Source organism: Aspergillus stella-maris (genome assembly GCF_047715825.1).
Source record: "Aspergillus stella-maris strain CBS 113639 unplaced genomic scaffold BDV14scaffold_37, whole genome shotgun sequence".
Lineage (NCBI taxonomy): Eukaryota > Fungi > Ascomycota > Eurotiomycetes > Eurotiales > Aspergillaceae > Aspergillus > Aspergillus stella-maris.
In genome coordinates, this window is record NW_027396831.1 from 297,809 (window position 1) to 319,241 (window position 21,433).

The window sequence follows — 21,433 nt, forward strand, 5'->3', positions numbered from 1 at the left end:
AAGACACCAGTCACCAGACACCAAACACTCCAGTACTCTGTATAGACTATAAAGCTACTACATATATCAATCATAACAGCTTGCAAGCTCTGGGCAATAGGAGGCCGAACCTCGAGCATAACACGCTCTCTTGCTTCGAGAACTAGCATTAAGTGGAGGATGTCCTGAATATACCCGAATAAGCGAATCATATCTTGGAATGGTTCGATGTCCATGCGCCACCGACTGTACCTTCTCCGGCGAATGCCCGAGCTATGAACCATGGTCCTTTGCTTGTCAGGGCATGACGATTCAGACTGTTCCTGATCCTTCATTCCTCATCCTCTGTATTAGTAGCCCTGCTTGGAGCTCTGTGCGGTACATAGAAGCGAGATTTCCTCACGGTTGGACCTTATGATCATCTGGCAGCGTAACATTCGGGCCATGAGATACAGCTTGATTTCCCCTTGGAGCAACGTGCGGTGGAACGCTGGACCATGCGTTGTGGGGATTGGTATCATATGGTTGGTTCAGAGCCCTACTCCGGTCGATGTATACCCACCCATGACACCATTTTTTTTTTGCCCCCACGGATACTTCGGACGATTCTCATTACTATTACGAATGACAGTAATGGAAGATATCAACCACTGTGCGAAAATTATTTATCAGGCTCGCTCCGTCCGCTTGTTCCTGTCCCAGATTTTGTCGCCCTCCTTTGCCGCCGACTTTTCATTACCTGCCTATCCGCCATTCCAGACTCAGTGTCTGCAGTCAATCATCGATTGGATAGTCTCAGCAAAAGACATTCGAACAGCAGACCTGTCTTCTCTCACCGTCTGATCATCTTTTTCGAGGTAAAAGTAGCAGCAGCAAGTAGTTGCCTTTGGAATCCCGTTGCGCCACCCATATCGCCGAACAATTCGCTGTCCCATTGCGCAACTTCGAAAAGACCGTCCGATTACACCCTTTGCGACAATTCTTTCCATTGCGCCACTGAGACCGACCGGATATCGAACTTCCTACGCAGAAACCGATTGACTCCTTCCCACGCAGCACGGTAGACCACGGCCCGACGCGGGAGACCCCCCCACTTGACTTTCCCTTGCGACATCCAGAAACTCCTTCAACATGTTTGACTGGAAGAACTTCTTTAAGAACGAGGAGCGACGATTCTACCCGGAACTCGTCGTCCCTCTTCCGCGCGACTCCCCAACAGCGACCCCAGCAGCTGACGCCCAAAGCGAAAAATCAAAGAATGGCCCTGGTTCCAATTCTAGCCCTGACCAGACGTCCCTTCAAGAAAAGGGCGTGGCCCATGCACCTGCTTCGACCGAACTAACGTTGGAGTCTTTGCGCGCTGAAGTAGAGGCCGGTGTTGTTGCTTCTGGTCATGACACCGTCTATGACCGTACGTTTTGATATGCAAATCAAATGCATTCTCAAAGACCGGCTAGCAAGCTTGATTTGAGACTACAGACGCTGACAATTTGCAGGTAAAGCAAAGGTTATTAACAGAGCCATTCAGGACATCGGAATGGGCCGCTACCAATGGGGCCTGTTTGTCCTGTGTGGTTTTGGCTGGGTTGCAGATAACCTCTGGTTGCAGGGTGTTGCTCTTACCTTGACTCCTATGGCGACTGAATTTGGAATCTCGGAAAACAATTCTCGATTTGCGACTTGCGCTCTCTTTGTTGGTCTGATTGTCGGTGCCTCGTTCTGGGGTATTGCATCTGATGCCATTGGACGTCGCCCTGCTTTCAACTGCACTCTCTTCCTCTGCGGTGCCTTTGGTCTGGCTGCTGGTGGCGGTCCCTCGTGGGTTGGGTAAGCTATATACTCTCCAAAACATGAAAGCTGGCAGTGCTAACCAATCTAGAACCTGTGCCCTGTATGCCTGTCTTGGACTTGGTGTTGGTGGAAACCTGCCTGTAGATGCTGCCGTCTTCTGCGAGTGCCTGCCCCCGGACTCTGGTAACATCTTGAGTGGTCTGGCCACTTGGTGGTCTGTTGGAACTCTGATTTCGAGGTTCGTGCACCCTCATTTATATATCTGTTCCATATTAACATCGTCATAGTATGCTCGCCTGGGCTTTCATCCCCAACTTCTCCTGCGAAGACGCTGCCAACTGCACCAAGGCCGACAACTGGGGCTGGAGATATCTCGTCCTCTCACTAGGCGCCATCACAATCGCCATGTGGTCGTGCCGTTTCTTCCTCTTCACCTTCTACGAATCGCCTAAGTTCCTTGTATCGCGTGGCCGTGACGACGAAGCAGTCGCTGCTGTTCAAGGAATTGCCCACAAGAACAAGACCACTACCTGGCTCACCCAGGAAGTCCTCATCGAGCTCTGCGGTCGCCCTGAGGAGAAGGAGAAGTCCAAGGGCGGCACCACCTTTGAGATCATCAAGCGATCTCTTGAACGGTTTTCCTTGCAGCAGGTGAAGCCCCTGTTTGCTACCAAACGTCTTGGTTTCTCCAGTATGTCCTCTCGCCATCTCACATCGTTCTTCATCAACTAACTCATTTGACTTAGCCGTCCTCATCTGGTTCTGCTGGACCTGCATCGGAATGGGATACACCCTCTTCAACGCGTTCCTCCCCCAATACCTAGGGGCCAACTCCTCCACCTACGAGACCTACCGCAACTACGCCATCACCGCAGTCTGCGGCATCCCAGGCCCCCTCCTCGCCTGGGTCCTCGTCGACATCCCCTACATCGGCCGCAAGGGCACAATGGCTGCCTCAACGGTCATTACTGCCGTGCTCCTCTTCTGCTTCACGGCCAGCAAAGACCCGAATGTCCAACTGGTTTGCTCTGCGCTTGAGTCTTTCTTCCAGATGATGATGTATGGTGTCTTGTACGCTTATACTCCTGAGGTCTTTCCCGCGCCGAACCGCGGTACGGGCAGTGGTATTGCGAGCTGCTTGAATCGTATCGCTGGTCTTATGGCGCCCATTATTGGGGTCTATGCTAGTGGCAATGCCCTTGCTCCTATTTATGCGTCTGGTGGTCTGCTCTTGGCTTCATTTATTGCGATGATTCTGTTGCCTATTGAGACGCGCGGACGCCAGGTCGTCTAGGTTTGCGCGGCGGCTATGGGAAAAAAAAAAAAAAAAAAAAAGTGATGGAAGATCTTGATACCTTTTCCAGGCTGAGTTCAGTAGGGACTGCACGCCTGAATGATAGGTATACCACTGCGCCAATGAGGAACGCAGAACATTGTACAATACATGATGAAGAACGTACATAGACTTGATCAATAATGATAGAGAGCGACCATGATCAAACAGCGTGTTTCCAGCCTGAATTAAGGCCTGTCTTAGACCCATTCCATCATGATATTGCCACAAGCAATGACCATTTCCCAAGCAAAGCGGTCGTTCCACGACCTATCCATATCATGCGCCAGAAAAGACCTTTCAAGATCGCCACTGGTACTGGTAGCTCGAACCCATACAGACATCAAGACGTCCTTGATTTGTTTGACCATTGGTGTAGTTGTCTCAGACACATTAGTAGGACTGTTTTGGCTCGTCCCAGTCCCAGTCATTGCATCTAGGTGCTGAAGCATCGCAGCCTGTTGCTCCAGACACGTCAAGTGGCAGCCGACAATGAAATAGGGCCAGAGATAGCTGGATGACCCCAGCTTACCGCATGGAGGGATCTTGACTCCGGCTTCGACAAGTCCAAATATCTGGGAGATATAGTAGGCCTTTCGGCTTTGGCTCGCAGGGTCACTGAGGGCTTCAAGGAGGATGAGAGCGGCGAAGCGGAAGGCCTCTGCTGTCGCTTTGACGCAGGATTTTACGCCGTTGCGAGCGACTTGATGACAGACATCTGCTGGAGGATGTTGCTGGATATTGAGAAGCTCCTGTCTTGTGTTGTGCACCCAGTTATCATCATAGTCCGACGAAGATGTGTTTGAGATACGTCGCGATCGGACCTCATACAATATGGACAATATAATCCCGAGCAGTTGATTCGAACATCCCGCGAAAGGGTCTATCTCAGTTGGTGGTCTATCAATCACACCAAGCCAGTGGGCAGCATCTTCGAATAAACCAGTCGAATCCTCACCCTCGGACACGGTCGCATAAGTGAGAACGCACCGCGAGGCGAAGTACTGGCCGAGGAAGGAGAGTATGGCCTGTTCATAGTGGGTATTCTGTGATTGAGGAGAGACTTTATGTTCAAGAAGTCGGCGTACTCCAAGTGAATGGGCTCTCCAGGGCCGCAGCGGAAAGCCATGAGGCTCCATGGAGGCGGGCGCAGGACTATAGATGTCGAAGAAGCATAGCATGAGTACAATGCTCAAGGCTTCAACTCGCGAGAACCATGTCAGTTCTGGTGAAGTGATTGACCGCTGTAATCCGTTCAGAGACAGGTTTTGATAGCGCCAGGCAATTGTCTGAAAGCGTTCATCTTGTACCCTCAATGAATTCGCGGCCACAGCCAGGACAGTCTTGAGGAGGAGATCGGATTCAAAGATCAAAGGCAGGACTACCTGTCGGTAGGTCTTGTTACCACCGTTTCTGACCATGCATCTGGGGCACATTTTGCTTGCATCTGGCGGAAGTCAGTTGATTCCAACAAAGCCTGGTCGCGATTAGCTTACAGAAATCGAACAACATCCTGTCTTGAGTATCCGAAATAGGTAGGCCATAACCTAGAGATTTGATGCTCCACTTGCCTCTACTTGAGGATGGGTATTGGGCCAGACTCCTGGACGCTGTGGACAACTGGGGCTGGCGTTCGTGGGAGGAGGATGATCCGTACAGGTCGTCCGTGGAGGCTTTAGTAGATTCGCTTAAAGCACCCAGACTCGTTGATGAACGACTTAGGGTTAAATGCTGCTGTTTTGACCCCGATTCATACACCAACTCCCTCCGTGCCTGAAACCGGCTACTCCGATTATTCCCCGGCTTCGCGCCTTTCGTTGGCCATCTGAGGCAACCAGCGTAGGTGCATTCGAGGGCTCCATCGGCGCATCTAGTGCAGACAGGTTTTGCTTCTGTACTCGCCAAAATGAGTCTTCTAAAGATGTACAGAACATAGGTGTATTATCCAACATACCATCGCATTTCAGACGTCTTCGCCGACAGGTCAAGCAGCCGGTGGTACTACGGGTCGTGTATCTTCGTCCATAGAAAGGGATCTTAGGAGAGCATGACATTGCTGGATATGTATAGCTAGCTCTATCTCTGAAAGCGACTACGCAAAAGGTGCGGACTGGGGGGAGAACCATACGCGGGGGCTTAACTACCATAGGGGGCTCTACCCCAACCTGCAGGATCAATTCCGGTATCAAAGACCAATTAAATGCAAGGGATAAGGAGCCAAACACCCCAAGGAGTGCCAGTTCTAATCTAATCTACAGAGCGTATCTGAACAAGGGGCTGACATCTCCCATTTCCGCCAGCTCCTCGAGCGTGTGTTCGGCCAAGACCTGATCTACTGGGATTACTGCTCGTCTCTTGTTGATGCGCTCTAGGATCACATAGTATACACCCGGCCATATGACTCCAAACAGCACAAGCATTGCTAGACAGATTCCGAACCCAGTGGGGTAGGTCGGCGCTTCGTTTGCCAGGAAGATGTTTGAGCCCAGAACCTGCCATATGGTAACCACAAGGTTAGTATGTAGACAACCAGCGCAAGTTTGGGATTTCAGGGTGACTTACACCCCCGAGCTGAGAAATTGAAATCATCAACGCCATCGCAGCACTTCGCTTCATGGAACCAGCCATATTCAAAGCCACCCAGGCCATGACAGCAGGGGAGACGGGATACAGGCCACCGGCCATGAGAAAGATCCCAAGATAGGTAACGCCCGGCACATGCTCATACCTAACGCTAGCTATAATAATGACAAATCCAATAACTGCCATGGTGTTTGGCAGGATTATCGAAAGGGCTCGTTTCCGATAGCGATCTGCCATGATGCCAGAGACAAAAGTGACCACACACGCAAAGACATAAGGAGGCGCAGTCATGGCCTGGGCACGAACATTCGAGTACCCCAGGTTCTGAATGATGGTAGGAAGAACAAAACTAATGCCGTAGACCACGGTCGCGACGGTAAATTCTATCAGGGCAATGGCGTAGGTGTGCATGGACTTGAATGCCTTGTCGATATCTCCCCACGAGAAGGCCTCTTTCTCCTTGACACCAGTCTCACCCCCCGCCGAGAATTGCTGTCTCAGCAGCAGGAATTCCTTCTCGTCTTCACTCAGCCAGCCCTTCACGAGGAGGGGGCTGGGGTATATCCAGAAGAAACAGACTAGTCCAACAACAACGGAGAAAAGACCCTCGACAATGTAGATCCAGCGCCAGCCGCGATACCCCCAGGTATAGTCGGCGTGACCTATTCCATAGGCAAGCAGGCCGGAAAAGGCGCCCGCAATTGAAGCCGCCGAATAAAAGACTGTCATTCTCGTGTGCAGCTCCTTGGGCGAGTACCATGTTGTGAGAATTATCGAGCAGCCTGGATATATACCTGCCTCGACAAACCCCAGCAGGACTCGAAAGGCTGACCAGCCGCCGAAACTACTTTGTAGACCTGCACAAATAATCATGGTCCCGCAAGCAATGAGAAGAGTTGGGAGCCAGAACCGGGGACCGACGCGCTTGAGCATTATGTTCGACGGCCTGGTGGAGTTAGTTAGTATAATGCACATGGATAATGAGCAATGTAGAGGGCGACATACATTCCACCAGCGGCATAAGTAATGAAGAATATTGACAGCGAAATGTTCCACTGAGTTCCATCCATACGGAGGTCCTCAAGGGCGCCGAACAGTTTAACATTTCCTTAAATCCCAGGTCAGTTCAAAATCAACGAGCAAAAGACCACAGCATCCTCACCTGCATTGGATCGATCAATATACGCAAGCAGGTAGACGAGGATCAGCTGTGGCAGAACATGATAGCTAGACGTATCAGTACAGGATATCGAATTAAACAGGCTCTGACTAACTCGACTTTCCGAAGAAGTTTATCTAGTCGTTCCTCCGTGAAGCTGGCGCTCAGTTGACGATAGTACTCGTACTCGGTCAATATAGTACCGACTGCAGCGTCGTCACTGATCGGTGCGTCTTTGATGGAAGACATGGATTGCTTGGTGTCCATGGCGACTGCGGCTTGAGTAATAGGAAATAAATCAATGACTCGATAGCAAGGTTGGAGGAGATTTTATACATAATTTGTTATCCTTAGGCCATGGTCGGAAAGAGTATCAGGGCTCTCTGCCTTGCCCGTGCAAGTCCAAGGTATGCGTCGCCAATTTGCAATTTTGACTGCGGCACAATCAAGCGAGATAAGCTAGAAGTTGCCCTAGGCCTAAAAAGGTGCAATTCAGACGAGATACAGCTGGCAAATTCATCATGATTCGGCCAAGCAAGATAAGAGTATTGGGGTAATGCATTTGATCTTCACCAAGGGCTCTGATATCGACCAGCCCACATCTAGCCTGAGGGTTCCTTAATTTAGATGCAGGAGGCGACTTTGTTTATAAATAATAAATACAACTCGGCACAGTAGGCAAGTGGAAAATAATCTGCACCAGTGGCAGGCATTTGGCATCCACGCATTACAAGATGGCAAAGGTTACGATTCTCGGTGCTGGGTAAGTCTAGAGGCGACAATAATGTGTATATTGCGAATCACTAACATAATTAGAATACTTGGATTGGCCGTGGCAAGCCAGCTACCTAAAGACTACGATATCACTATTGTGGCGCGCAATCTCCCCGGAGACCCTGAATCAGATGAGTGGGCAAGTCCGTGGGCTGGTGCTGTGTTCATGGGGATGGACAATTCTACGGAGAAAGAACAGCGGTTGCAGATGGACGCCTTCAACGTTTGGTGGAAGCTTGCACTCAGTCACCCCGAGTCAAGCGTACGCCGAGTTCAAATGCAGGACCTGACTGACTCCACGCCGCTCGAGAAGGTATGGTACCGCAACAAGATGCCTGGATTCAGGGTCATGGAGAAGCACGAACTTCCTTCGGATGCTCCGTTTGGGATGGAGTACGAGTCCATCATTCTCATCCCGTCCGTTTTTCTATGCTGGTTGAGGGAAAGGCTCGAGGCATCTGGCGTCACATTCAAGCGGTTGACGGTAAATTCGTTGGGGGACCTCAGGGGTATGGGCCACGACGTACTAGTCAACGCATCCGGGATTGGATCTCGGTATCTGAAGGACGTGGTCGACGAAATGGTGCAGGAGGTCCGAGGCCAGACAGTGCTGGTCAAGTCAGACTTCAACAGGATCTGGATACGTCGGGGCAGGGACTACACATATGCCCTGGGACGGCCGGACGGCACGGTAGTTTTGGGAGGAATCAAACAGTTCGATAACACGTCTAAGAAGGTTGATGACGATCTTCGAGCTGATGTTTGTGGTCCTCAATCACTTGTTTGCGTCGAGAGACTGACCACATCCAGATATTCCGCCGCATCCACGAGAATCTTCCAGAGGACTTCCCCTCTCCTGCTGTTAAGGACTTTGGTATAATCCGGGATATAGTAGGGATTAGGCCACAAAGAGCAGGGGGAATTCGAATTGAAAAAGAAGTTTTAGATGGCCAGAAAGTGGTGCATGTATACGGCACCTCGGGGGGTGGCTATATCTTCAGCTGGGGGTTGGCCCGCGAAGCCTGCAAACTGATCAACGACTTTTACTTTGAAGCAGTGCCAGCACTAGCAAGAATTTAGTTGGAGAAGAATATGACTGTTCAAACCTTGCCCCGGGACCATGTTCTGTAGCGAATTATTCCAGAATTGGAGACTCAGCAGAAGGATTTACTCCAACCATGCCCAGTCCCTTATCTCGCTTGCTCAATACCCAAAAAGATTAGTGTTAAGTATTCCTTATCTGGCAGTTGTCACTCTTATCTCGTTTGGCGATCTGGGTAAACCTTCTGCTATCTGGCCCAGTTTCGTTTGTGCGGGAAAACAAGCAATGTGTTGGCGTTGAGCAAACCTTCCCAAGCCCTGCGTATCTCGCTTACTGACGCGAGTTTGCAGGGGTAGTAAGGATTGAAGTGCAGGCCATGGTCGGTTCATTGCAGACCCCCGACAGTATTGTATAAATTGGACTTCCAAGTGGTTCCATAGTAGATACAATGAAAGTACCGTATCATGACAGGATGACCCTCGAAAACATGTCGTCCCCAAGCAGAAGCAGAGTCCTCATTATTGGGGCCGGTGCGTTCGGCCTCTCAACGGCGCTGTATCTACAAAGATACCATCAAGATCAAGTCAACGTAACTCTCCTCGACTCTCAGCCATTCCCGTCGATCGATTCGGCGTCAGGAAATGACACTTCGCGCCAAATTCGCATGGACTATGCGGACCCCTTTTACGCCAAGCTAGCAAAGGAAGCCATTCATGCCTGGCGCACTGATCCTGTCTTTGCGAAACATTACAACGAGTGTGGTCGTGTGGCTGCGGCAGCTCCGGTGCAAAAGGCATTTCTGGACAAGTGTCGCCAGACGATGAAGGAGATGGGAGTTGAGATACAGGAGTATGCGGGGAATAAAAATAAAGCGCAACTGCTAAAGAAGAGATTCCCTATGCTTGGAAATGTTGAAGGATGGGACTTCTATTTCAATCCGGTGTGTAAGAGCGCAAACCTACCTATAACCAAAGATGAACATTGCTAACTGCTAGGACACAGCAAGCCGGCTATGCGAATCCGCGAGAGGCACTTATTGCGGCCATGGACGAGTATCGGGCACTTGATGGAATTTTTATCGGAGATACAGAGCGAGGATATGTCACGGAAAATATTCTGGAGGACAATCCCAAAGGCCCAGGCCCCCGAGTGGTTGGTGTAAGAACTGCCGGTGGGCATGTCTATTACGCCGATCATATAATCTACGCAATTGGAGCTTTGACAACCATGAACAAGTCTCTAATACCGGAATTGGACACTCAAATCTATCCGACTGGCTTCGCCATTGCACACTGGAAGCTGGACGATCCAAAGGAGCTTGAAGCATGGCGCGACCACCCGGCCGTGGATATCTATCACCACGGCTACTTCTTCCCACCGGACCCGTCTACCGGGCTCATGAAACTAGGACTCGGGATTATCGGCTTTAAACATGAGCGTGAAGCTGAAGCTGGGGTTCCAGGAGAAAGGGTCGGCATAGCTCGGGCAAACTCCAGTCTTGTTGATACCGCTGATGATGGACGCATCCCGCCAGTTGCTGAAGATGGAATCCGCCACCTGCTTAGTTGCTGGTCACCGACCCTGGCCGAAAAGAAGTTTTTAGACATGAAGATTTGTTGGGATGCCATGACTCCAGATGGAGGATGGTTAATTGATCACCATCCAGATATCTGGGGCCTAAGCATTGCCACAGGGGGATCAGGACACGGCTTTAAATTTCTGCCTGTTGTTGGCGGATTTATTGCACAGGCGTTGAGAATTGTTAGCATGCCCAATGATGATTCTGCAAGAAGACAGGAATTACGGAGCAAATGGCGATGGGGGAGGGAAACAAACCTCAATGCTCCAGATCACCGCGTTGTCCTCCAAGGGCGACCAGTTCTCAACGTGTTGGATTACTTGAGGCCCGAGAAGAGGGCCATAGAAAAGTTTCTACGCCCGAAGCTCTAGCACTGCGTACATCTGGTGTCAGGACATTAGTTTTGCTTCCTGCCCTCGTCTATGGTGGAGGAATATGGCTGGATGGTAGTCTATATAGGTACGTTTATGATCTATTTAAGGTATAAGCACTGTTTAATACTACCACGTCTTTGCTAGAATACCCAACTTCTTCTGTCAGGATATAGCACAAGCTAATATCCTGATCGGGAATAAATGGGAAGTGGGTGCTGGCCACGCTGAAGGCGTTGACGCAGGCTGGTAGGAGGTTCCATCTTGTCATCGCCTTCCCGTCCTGAGGTGCTATGTTCCTTCCTTCTGTTGTATGTCCTTGAATTCGTTATGTTGAGTCATGCTGAAGTGATTTCTCTGATATATTCGTCCACCTTTGCCTTTTCTTTCTTCTCCACACTCAGATTTTCTCTAATTCAGAGAGCACCCTACGAGGGGCTAGGCTTATGCTTGATATACTTTATCTACGTACTAAATTGATACTGGCTTTTCTCCATCCAATACCAAGCGCTCCATATATTGGTTGATTCTACCCTTCCACCCACTGTTCAAGAAAAGATAAAAAGGCATTCGCGTGTTAGAACTAGGCCGCGTGGTCCAGTCCCTACAGTTTGTTCTTCCTGTTTCTTTCTTTGCGCGGCCACCTCTTCGGCCGTGGTCTTGAGCATCACCACAGATACAGTGCTCAGGTGAGTTCTGATGCTACCCCCTGGATGTTCATATTCCTCGTAATGAACTGACCAGGCGTGCCCATTTAGGTCAAACGTGATACGAGAAGCAGCACGCACGATTTCAGCGAGTACACCACGGTCTATGCTCTTTACATCATGTATAAGCACGAATTTTACAAGACTTTGTCAATGCGCGAGAATTCAGGCACCGAGCTCTGAGCCATGTATCCCCGAAGTATCGACCATTGTCGGTAATATGTTTTGGACTAAGGCAGAGTCCACCTTCACCCCTCGACCTGGTCAGAGTCTGGGACTTGACTAATGACTCTGACGATGGAATTAGCTGGGCAGCGACTGTCCATTGTACATTCTATCCCACCATCTAGCGCTTGGACACTTCTAACGCGTCCGTGGTACCATTAGAATTGGATCTTTTTGGTACTGGAGCCATGGGATTCCGCATATTACAGCACTGCGGTGCTGGGTTGTGCCGGCGCGCTGATGACAAGCGAGCACGCTGAACCTCGCAACGTTAGAGCCCAGTATTTGAGTTAAATCTACTTTTTTGTGGGGACATGGCAGCACTGTTTGCTGTGATAATTAGGATTACTGGTGTTTTTTCCTGGCTGCTCTGCAACTCTTGATACAGTACGGAGCCCGTTTATATCCTTGACCGAATCAGCGACTTGGAAGGGTTCTATGACTCTGTCAATTTGAACCATGAGCTCAGGGAACCGATCTGATTGGGTCATGCCTCACACTTCTAGGTGGTATTGGCATCATCCTTGGACCTCCAGGAGCCGGCAAGTCTTTTGTCATGCTCCGAGGTGTCCTGTGCCACATACAGCAAAGGCTCAAGGATCAATCTACCGTAGGTAAGTTATGATTGCGGGTCCTTCGAATGCTGTTGCCGATCACTTGGCTATCTTCATGCAGGCTCTCATTGAAGACCGGAACCCCCATGACGACCTCCTGGTAATCCTTTGTCATGCATTAACCACAGAGGAGAGTCAGGTCAAAGCAAGTGCTGGTCGTCGCCCGCTGCGGAGATTCTTGCTCCTTTCTCTCTGCGAGGACGTAGGAAGGACGGGCACTACGGCGGGTGCTGAACCAGAGCTCCTGCGGTGATGGGGCATATGCTGAGGCTGGAGTCCCCTCCATCTTGCCGCATCTGATAACTGGCTTTGGACCAGGAGGAATGAGATTGAATGGTTCATGCCGGGCGCACTGTGAATTATGGCTCTGGTCGAACCGGGACACGTACCTATCCACTGAGACTGTCATTGAAATTCCCCTGACTCCCTCGACCACGCGTGTCTGTACCTGGCTTCCGATATTTGAGATGCTCCCAGGCATTGTGCAGCTTCTTCGTCCATGGTCGATACCAATGTTTTCTTTCAGTGTCCTTGGTTTTTCTTCCTTGTTAGACCAAACGAGCTTCGCTCAGACATTGGGTTACAATACGGTTGATCTTGTAATTAGTTCAGTCAAGGGTCGGTGCCGTACATTAAAGTCCTCGTTGTCCGATATCAATAATTTCTAGATTAAAGCAAGTAGATGCGTAATTCAAAACAATAAGCACAGAACGCCAAATCAATCCTGTGCCCGCATCGAAAGAACCCATCTTGCTCTAGCACCCTCCAACGAATAGCGAGCAGTAAATCACATGAAGCAAACTCGTTACATACAGATCGGCCCTTGTCCCAGCTACCTCAAGTTTGCTTGCCACCCAGACCCCTTCCATTAGGCTCAATCAAAACCAATGAATGCATTTCTTCCACCAACTCTTCCCATCATCAACCACATACTCACCCGAAGCCTTCTCCTGCTCGATAGCATTAAACTCAGACTCGAAATCGATTTCGTGAAGCGGGATGATTTTTGATTTGAGGGTGATTTTGAAGAATATGTAGAGCACTGCGAAGATTGCGATGTTCAGGTAGGACGTCAAGAAGCCTGATGCTGTAAAGTTTCCTGTTGTGAAAACGTCGAAACCTATAAAATACATATCAGATATTGCTGATCTTTATGGAGGATGAAGTGGGCATGCATATGGATGGAGAAAGACGTACCAGAGAACAAAACAACCATGACAACCATAAATAACGTTGCCCAGGCTGTATACGGCTGTAGGAAGTTTTGGTAAGGCAGGCCTATGACACCCATCAGCAAAATCCTCAAACCAACCACGATCAACCTCACCCTTCCTAGAGTATCCCTGCAATTTCAACCCCTTGAAGAATCTCAAATAAGTAACCTCGATGACAACCCACCCAATCAATCCCGCAACAGTTGTAATATTCACAAACCAGCTAAACACTGTACTCGCCTGACTTCCCAACGTCAAGTATCCCAGCGGGAGAAGGATACAACTCATGCCGACAGCCAAATAAGGCGTTCCGAACCGATTACATCTCTGGAAGAACTGCGGTGCGTGTCCGTCCCGACTGAGGCCGTACAGCGTGCGCGAGGCAATGAATATACACCCCGATCCAGCGCTGATAGCAGACGTACAGACCACGCCGTTGATAATGTGCGGCAGAACGGAGACCCCTGCGCGCGTGAATGCAATGACGAAGGGAGACTGCGCGGCTGTCCCTGTTGAGAGGGAGAGCGATTTGTCGTTAGATGGTCTACATTCAATCAGCATTATCAAAAAAGGAGATAGGGAAGAAAAAAGTCCGTACACAATCAACCCCACAATAAAGATAGAAAGCACATAAAACACAAACACCCTAACGAAAGTCTTCCTCGTCGCGCTGGGGATAACCTTGCGCGGATTCCTCGTCTCAGACCCCGAAATCGCTACAACCTGGATATTCCCATAACTAAACGCCGACGTGAGCAGGACCTTCCAGAACGCCAGAAACCGTCCCGCTGAGCCCGTCTCAATGTACTCATTGAACGCCCCCGGATCCCTCCAGTACCGGAACCCGATATACTCCCCGTCAGGACCACCGCCTGCATTTATAACGATCCCGCCGATTATGAGGCCGACGATGAGCATTATCTTGAGACTGGAAAAGATCACTTCGCTCTCGCCGTAGAGTTTCACGTTGCAGAAGTTTATGGCGGCTATGAAGACTGTGAAGACGGTTATCCAGACTGCGATGTTCACGTCTACGTTCCAGTATTGGATTAGTGTGGCGGCGGCGGTTATTTCTGCGGGGGCTGAGATGGACATTGTGTACCCTGCAGCCACCACCCGTTAGCTCTTCTCTCCTTTTGTGATAACCATAGTAGTTGGGTCAGAGGAATTGGGTATGGTATGGGTTGATTGGCACGTACAAAAATTCCACCCCGTCGCCGCCCCCAACGCCGGCTCCACAAACTTCGTCGCATGCCGAATGAATCCGCCCGTGCAGGGCATAAACGCCGTGATTTCACCTGTTGTGTATGCCACGCCGGCGGTGACAAGGCCCATCGTTATGTATGCGAGGAAGGCGCCTGCGGGACCGGCGATCGCGATGACTTGGCCGGAGCTTAGGAAGAGGCCTGTTCCCTGATGGAGTATTAGCGAGGGTAATTGAGAGGTAAAGGGGGAAGAAATGGAACGGTGGCCATACAATCATCCCGGCAATGGCAATCATATTGATATGTCGAGACTGCAAGTCTCTCTTAATCTCCTCCTGCTCTCCTTCTTGGAGTTGAGCAGGGCAAGTCTCGAGATCTGCTTCCGTGGAGGCAGCCATCTTGTCATCCTGGCCCTTGGGTAGGAAAGCCATTGCTGCGGATAGCGACGAACTGCTGGGATGATTCTTCAGGCTTGATTCACCAAGTCAAAAGCCCAGGTTCAGATCAGCCGGCCAAGATAAATGTTTCCATCCGAAGGATTCGAACTTGTCAGGGCTAATGCTTATCTCTCCACGGGGTGACTCCAACTTAGATAACGCTTGTCGAGTCATTACTCAAAGTGTACTAAACCATGTGGCGCCGGCATTCTAGATAAGAGCTACCTAAGACGCCGGTGTCTAGTATAGTATAGGAATAGTGGGAAGAGTATCGGGGTATCTCCAATCGAAACCCTCTCGCGAGTTAACAGCTAACAATCAACAATCAGCAACAAAAAATACGCCTGTTCTTCCTTCAACCCACCCATCCTCAACTCAGGCTTCAGACTTCAATCCCCAGACTCGAAAATGGCCGCAGACGACACATTCACCCTCTACGACCTCCGCGTGGAAGTAATAGTCCCAGAAGGGAAACGGATCCTGTGCGGCGCAAAACCAGGCGACTTTTTCACACTCCAGGGTGAAATGATGTATCTCCCTGAGGGGCAGGGGATAAGTATATACAGTCTTGGTGAGGCCACACTTTGCAATTCTACCATACCCTTTTTTCAGAGAGAATCGGCGCCTAATTGTTCCCCTGGGTGGCAGCATCTGTTTTACCATTATTAGCGAGCAAGCAGCGCGCAACACACCCGAATGACTGGATGAGTACGGACGCGATCATAGCGTGTCCGGATCCGCATTGTCCGTCGCAGTTGAGGATTGTTAGGACGAGGTTGAGGGAGTTTAGGCATGGGGATACTACCGTTGTGCCGTTGGTTAAGGAATCGGAGATGGGGGAGTCATAGCTCAACCTCATATGAAATTGAAAATGAATAGCTCTATTGGGTGTCATTGTTTAGCACCATTCTTCTCCTTTTCCCCTTTGCTGAATGTAGTCCTCGCACGGGTTTTAGTTTGGCTGAAGGTATCGCGCTCGCAACTGCCGGGCAAGCTCTCGGTCAGGGATGAATGCATCTTGCTGAGGCGAGTAGTTCAGACCCGTGGGAGCAGTGAGATATCTGAGTGTGTTCCAGCATGCGATATTGCACCTTCGTAGACCAGGCAAAAGAACTTTCCCAACGAATCGAGCACTCGAAAACACTCTCTTTATCAAGATCATTAACATTCAATTACATAAATAGCCATACCAAATACGAGACAAAACTACGAAGTCCGATGGTCCTCCGTATCAGGAATATCCTCCAGCCCCAACCCCCTATTACTACTCCCGCTGAACCCACTCTCCCCCGGCCTCGTCCCCGCAGAACTAATACTCGCCTCTGAAACACCCGAGACATAATGCGGCCGCTGGCCAGCACCGGAATCCTCTAACTCCCCGATATTAGGGCTGTACGACTGGCTATACGACTGTATGCTGGAGAGACTGGAGACGTTCCGGTGGTGTCCTGGTCGGGCGGGCGTGTCGCCTTCTTTTTCCTGTGGGATCTCGGGCGATATGGGGGAGCCGATGCCCGCTGGGAGACTGGGACTTGGTGAGGATGCAAGGGCGGAGCTTTCCTCGTTGTAGGCTGTTGGGAGCTCCACCGGGTGGAATGTTGTGTGGCCTATGAAGTTGTTAGTCCGAGCAAACTAGCGGGAGGGGGTAAAGATAATAAGCATACCTTGCATCTCATAGACAGGATCACCAGCAGCTTCTGCCGTGATTGTTGTAACAGGAGCAGGCTCCGAAGCGGCAACAGTGCTCTCATTCGTAAATCCACCAGAGATAGTGGTTGAAGTATCAGGTTCTTTAGGCCCAGGTGGTGCGAATGCACCGGCATGAACCCACTGCATGACCCTTGAGCCACGAGATGCCTCACTTTGGCGTCGAGCGCCCTTATTTCTTCGCCGCCGGAGGAACCAGAAGCCAAAGATGCCAACTAGGAGCGCGACGCCGAGGACGACGCCGATAATAGCACCAGCCCAACCTGGGAAGCCACCGCCGCCGTCATCGTTGGGCACGGAGGTCGTTGTCGTGGTATTCGTGCTGTTGTATGGATAGTATGTCGCTATGGTCTTTGTGTATGACCGTTCAAAGACATCGGCCAGCGAGCTGGTGGTCCACGAATCCGGCGATGTCTTTGTTGCGCCACCGCTTGCACTGCTTTCATTAGCTTGCTTTGCCTAGTAAAGTCTGTGGCGCATTGCGACTTACTCTCCGCCGATTCTCCCTGCCACAAGATCTGGAACTGAATACTCGTCCCAGTTGTTTGGGTTGTAGGTGTCTTGAAACCGCCCGGTGTTTAAATTAAACACGCGCACCATGTCAACGCAGTTACGGACGCTTAATCCAGTTCCCCCAAGCACGAGCATCTTATCTGGATACGGCTTGGTGCATTTGTGCGCTCTGCGACCATACTCGTCTGCATCGCCGTTGTAGAGCTGAATCCACTCGAATGAGGGTATGGAGAGGACGTATACGTCGTCCGAGGGCTGGCTCTGAGGGCTGAGACCGTCATACCCACCATAAATGTAGATATTATGTGATGAACCGTCAGAAGCACTTGCATATACCGAACAGAAGCTCGTTAGTTGAGGAGGGATGTCGCCGGTCGTATTTTGGTTGTACCTGTTTTGTTAGGTTAGCTAGGCAAAACAAACAACGACCGGATGGCCTACCATCTATCCTCCCCAACGTCGTAAACAGAAACAGTCCGCATGAACGCCGGACTGGCTCGCTCGCTTGCATTTCCCTGCTGCTCAGTCAAACCAGCCGCATAGATGGATTCAGGCTGCGTGACGCCTCCAACCAGCACAACAATGCCGCGATCTGCAACAGGCAACCAGACAGCCTCGCCGTTTGCCCGCGCCGGCACAAAACCGGAAATCGAGACATTTGCGAACACAGGGTCGCGCATCTCAGCCATGTCAGCTGTGATCATGCGCTGCGATAGGTTCGTCGCCGTCTCGTTGTCCCAGATCGGCCCCCATCCTGGCGCGCGCATGCCGCTGATGTAGAACCCTAAGTTCTCGCTCGGGGCTGAGACTCCAGCGCCATTTGTGATGTATCGGGTTATATCGTCGTCGAGAGTGTTGCTTCCCCATTGAGGCTCCCAGTCTCTGATGTATGGTCCGTATTGATGCGCCTCGTAGAAAAGGACGGTGTCGTCTGGCGGCGCATCTTGACTTGCGGTGGGGCTTATAACGCCACTGCGAGCGTTAGAAGAGTTTATAGCGAATCTAGGTAACGTACCCATAGAGATAAAATTTGTTGTCGTTGGAAAATAAAGTGCCATCGTTATAGGTGGGCGCGAGATTGCTGGCAATGCCCCCGCCTTTTGCGAAACTTCCAAAGAGCGCTGTCAGATTGTCGGTCTGGGTGTTGAATGTTGATGAGAGGTTGAGGTAGTAGATTAAATGATCGGGATTGTCTGTTCTCATTAGTCCTGGTATTGATCTTCTCTAGGAAGCTGTTGTATACCTCTGTTGTCCAGCGTGTAGTCGCCCGAATCAAACCCTCTGCGACCGGTCAGTATGCGCTGATCGCCAGCACAAATCAACTTACATCCGCCACCACAGACTCCCCCCGTCCAGAAAAACTGTATCTTGCACTTGCGCAGTCCTCAGGCTCTCCCAACTGCACATTGACGTATTAATTTGATTTCCCACTGTCTGCGCAAGCGATCCTGTTGCGAAAACAGCCAGCGCGGCCAGTGGCCGTAGAGAGCGCATCGTTCCTCCTAAACAGCAGCCTCGCTATACGAGCGCTGTCTCATCGCAAATAACAAAGTTCAAGAGTCGACTCTTGCCAAATTCTGTCGCGTGAAGCGCCTTTTCGATCGCAGCGGCAACACCTCCTTTGTCTCACTGTCGCAAACTCGTGCAACCGCAACCACGGACTCGGACAAAGAAAGCGATAGTCGAGTGGCTCATATAGGCCTGGGCACGGGGCAGACGAGTGGGGAGGCAGAGTGTAAGACAGGATCGGGGAATAAGTATTTTCTTTCAGCCAGAAAGAATCAGAGGAATCACCAGATGCGGCCGGCAATTGTCATAATTAGCCACTGTCGATTACCCACTGACGGACAGTTCTTTGAAGAGGGCACTCTTTGTGCCGTGAATAACCCCGGGCCAGAAGACATTAATCAAGTCAACTCCAATAACTCCAACAAGCAAGTGGGGATCTGGCTGACACCAGCTGTCTAGTCAAGTCTAGTGGCAGTAGTGTCTAGACTTACATCCTTGCAGCCATTCAGCGCAAGGCGGGACAGTCGGCGACTGCAATCAGACGAAAAGGCGTCGGTAGCCGCATGGGCCCTGGTAGAGTTGCCTTGCTAAATAACGCCTGCAGCTGTAGTGGCTGGGCATCAATACGAGCAATGCGTCCAATCCTGTCCTTTTCTGCGGAAAAAGAACAAGCACATTGCCACACTGCCTCGAAGGATGTCTAATTTTGACACGGCGATTATCTTGTAGTCTATACCTAGGTTATGGAGTTGATCAGCAATCGTAGCCCTAACCGAATAACCTCATAACAAGTTCAACACAACTTCTCAACCAGGGTCTGCTGGGATCAACGAACCACTATCTGCAGCTAACGACACTACGATGGACCCCCTGCCGTGCTTACCCTGGTCGAATCCCGACCATTGCGCAGGTTCTCGCTTTTTCAGGCCTCTCGTTCTCACTGCTCTCTCACTGTTTCTCCGCCTCTCAGCCTCTCAGCTCGTCAGCAGACTGGCCCTGTCGCAGAAAACATTCCGCAGCCTTGCAGCCCGTGTCCCGATGTTGCATGAGCCCACGTAGACGATGCCATTACCACTCGTCCACGAGGGTGGCACTCATCGCGTTACCCCACTCGAGAGCCTCTTGTCCTGCACCCGTGCCTGCTTGTCTTACGCTCTACCCTTGTTACCCCTCTTGGGGTATAAGATCGTGCCCCGAACCGATATGGACAAAGCACGAAACAGTAGTTCTTCTTTTTCTTTGTCCGTCGCTGCGACCCTGCAGAACGCCCCGAGCGACCCAGACCCATATTTTGGTCTACTCAATTCAATTCAACTTAATTGCCTGTCGCTATTCTTCTAGCTAGCTTGGTCCTCCCCTCCCCCATTGCATCGCATCGGATCTGCCCCTTCCTGTCTTGCAGCTTCTCTTCCTACCTGCACCTTCTGATGCGTGCATGACATTCGCTAGGAGACGCAGTTCGCTCTCAATCGTTTCGTCTCGTTTCCTTGCATTGAGATAGGGATTGCATTTTGTCTAAATTGAGCTGCTCTAGCGTGAATTGCGGGGTGTGAGTCGCAAAAATGCGTCTTTCGCACGTCTCGCTGCTCCTTGCGAGCTTCCCCTCGTTTGCGACGCCTGCTTGGGGGCACGTCGAAGAGTATGTCACAACAACGACAATTCAGAATATTGTCAAGCGCCAGGGCTACACTTCCACTTTCTATACTACGTCTATCGTGACGGTGACAGGAACGGACTGCGATTGCACGGTAAAAGACTCTCAAAACGGCTTTCAATTGACCGCATGGCTAATAGATGCAGGAGCCGACTTCAACCATAACAATTCCAACCACCTCGAGTGTTTCAACCACTACCACTACGACTTCTAGCACATCGAGCTCTAGTACCTATACCGAGGTTCCACCACCAACAAGTAGCAGTACTAGCATCACAAGCACTTCCACATCGACAAGCTCCAGCCCTCCACCGACTACCGACCCGAGCACTAGCAGTTCAAGCAGTACCTCCAGCCCTCCGCCTACAAGCAGCTCAACATCAACGAGCTCAACGAGCAGCCCACCGCCGACCAGCAGTTCAACTCCAACCAGCAGTACTACGACAATAACAAGTACTAAAACAATTACAGGCTGCTCGGGTGGATCTCCCCCGGATCAGGTCACTGTCACCCAGACTTCCACTGTTCCTGGACCGACTATCACGGAGACATCGGTTTCGACGTCTGTGAAAACATCGATTGAGACGTCTTTTATTACGTCTTTCGAGACCGTCACTCAGACATCTGTTTCCACGTCAATAGAAACGTCTGTGGTCACTTCTGTGTCTACTTTCCTAATCACGTCGATTTCTACTCCCCCACCGCAGACAGTGACCCAGTCTATATGCTCGTCGATTTCCACTCCCCCACCGGAGACAGTGACTCAATCAATATGCTCGGATCCTCCGCCAGCCAGCACGGAAATAATTACCTCCGTCATCACGGAAATATCTACTGAATTTTCAACAATTTATGATCCGACCACGATCTATCAGACTAGCGAAGTCACGGAGATCATTACACAAAGCGGAAGCACTGTTACTATCAGTTATCCAACAACTATAAGCCTCTCAGTGACTACGACTTTGCCCGCATCGACGACGACCATTTATCAGACTAGCGAAGTCACGGAAGTCATTACGCAAAGTGGAAGCACT

At 50.6% G+C, this 21,433-nt stretch overlaps 9 protein-coding genes across 9 annotated transcripts; 4 read left to right on the forward strand and 5 right to left on the reverse strand.

Annotated features, from left to right (window-relative positions):
- Positions 1 to 966: 966 nt before the first annotated feature.
- BDV14DRAFT_82195 (MFS transporter) lies at positions 967 to 3,184 on the forward strand. The gene is made up of 5 exons (XM_073777609.1): positions 967 to 1,390; positions 1,476 to 1,806; positions 1,859 to 2,008; positions 2,058 to 2,461; positions 2,517 to 3,184. The coding sequence occupies exons 1-5, from the start codon at positions 1,111 to 1,113 to the stop codon at positions 3,062 to 3,064; spliced, it is 1,713 nt and encodes a 570-aa protein (XP_073626922.1). The 5' UTR covers positions 967 to 1,110; the 3' UTR covers positions 3,065 to 3,184.
- BDV14DRAFT_175893 (transcription factor domain-containing protein) lies at positions 3,085 to 4,535 on the reverse strand. The gene has a single exon (XM_073769154.1). It carries the CDS (start codon positions 4,522 to 4,524, stop codon positions 3,304 to 3,306), a length of 1,221 nt encoding a protein of 406 aa, XP_073626923.1. The 5' UTR covers positions 4,525 to 4,535; the 3' UTR covers positions 3,085 to 3,303.
- On the reverse strand, positions 4,536 to 5,310 carry BDV14DRAFT_175894 (Zn(II)2Cys6 transcription factor domain-containing protein). The gene has a single exon (XM_073769155.1). It carries the CDS (start codon positions 5,248 to 5,250, stop codon positions 4,828 to 4,830), a length of 423 nt encoding a protein of 140 aa, XP_073626924.1. The 5' UTR covers positions 5,251 to 5,310; the 3' UTR covers positions 4,536 to 4,827.
- BDV14DRAFT_209659 (major facilitator superfamily domain-containing protein) lies at positions 4,684 to 7,112 on the reverse strand (the record flags this gene model as incomplete). The annotated part of the gene is made up of 5 exons (XM_073775698.1): positions 4,684 to 5,595; positions 5,666 to 6,632; positions 6,692 to 6,794; positions 6,849 to 6,913; positions 6,961 to 7,112. 5 exons carry the CDS (start codon positions 7,110 to 7,112, stop codon positions 5,356 to 5,358), a joined length of 1,527 nt encoding a protein of 508 aa, XP_073626925.1. The 3' UTR covers positions 4,684 to 5,355.
- Positions 7,113 to 7,579: 467 nt separating this feature from the next.
- Positions 7,580 to 8,699, forward strand: BDV14DRAFT_190658 (FAD-dependent oxidoreductase; the record flags this gene model as incomplete). Its single annotated transcript, XM_073771360.1, has 3 exons — positions 7,580 to 7,608; positions 7,662 to 8,379; positions 8,430 to 8,699. 3 exons carry the CDS (start codon positions 7,580 to 7,582, stop codon positions 8,697 to 8,699), a joined length of 1,017 nt encoding a protein of 338 aa, XP_073626926.1.
- A 434-nt stretch (positions 8,700 to 9,133) lies between these two features.
- BDV14DRAFT_201446 (FAD-dependent oxidoreductase) lies at positions 9,134 to 10,611 on the forward strand (the record flags this gene model as incomplete). The annotated part of the gene is made up of 2 exons (XM_073773757.1): positions 9,134 to 9,601; positions 9,664 to 10,611. The coding sequence occupies 2 exons, from the start codon at positions 9,134 to 9,136 to the stop codon at positions 10,609 to 10,611; spliced, it is 1,416 nt and encodes a 471-aa protein (XP_073626927.1).
- A 2,288-nt stretch (positions 10,612 to 12,899) lies between these two features.
- Positions 12,900 to 14,974, reverse strand: BDV14DRAFT_209661 (amino acid permease/ SLC12A domain-containing protein; the record flags this gene model as incomplete). The annotated part of the gene is made up of 6 exons (XM_073775699.1): positions 12,900 to 13,277; positions 13,355 to 13,435; positions 13,485 to 13,915; positions 13,970 to 14,474; positions 14,571 to 14,784; positions 14,849 to 14,974. 6 exons carry the CDS (start codon positions 14,972 to 14,974, stop codon positions 13,036 to 13,038), a joined length of 1,599 nt encoding a protein of 532 aa, XP_073626928.1. The 3' UTR covers positions 12,900 to 13,035.
- Positions 14,975 to 15,421: 447 nt separating this feature from the next.
- On the forward strand, positions 15,422 to 15,861 carry BDV14DRAFT_201448 (TIGR04076 family protein; the record flags this gene model as incomplete). Its single annotated transcript, XM_073773758.1, has 2 exons — positions 15,422 to 15,584; positions 15,683 to 15,861. 2 exons carry the CDS (start codon positions 15,422 to 15,424, stop codon positions 15,859 to 15,861), a joined length of 342 nt encoding a protein of 113 aa, XP_073626929.1.
- A 28-nt stretch (positions 15,862 to 15,889) lies between these two features.
- BDV14DRAFT_82205 (uncharacterized protein) lies at positions 15,890 to 19,114 on the reverse strand. Its single transcript, XM_073777610.1, has 7 exons — positions 18,561 to 19,114; positions 18,477 to 18,514; positions 18,249 to 18,426; positions 17,675 to 18,205; positions 17,211 to 17,624; positions 16,678 to 17,156; positions 15,890 to 16,620 (listed from the first exon to the last, which is right to left on the reverse strand). Exons 1-7 carry the CDS (start codon positions 18,725 to 18,727, stop codon positions 16,220 to 16,222), a joined length of 2,208 nt encoding a protein of 735 aa, XP_073626930.1. The 5' UTR covers positions 18,728 to 19,114; the 3' UTR covers positions 15,890 to 16,219.
- Between the last annotated feature and the right edge of the window lie 2,319 nt (positions 19,115 to 21,433).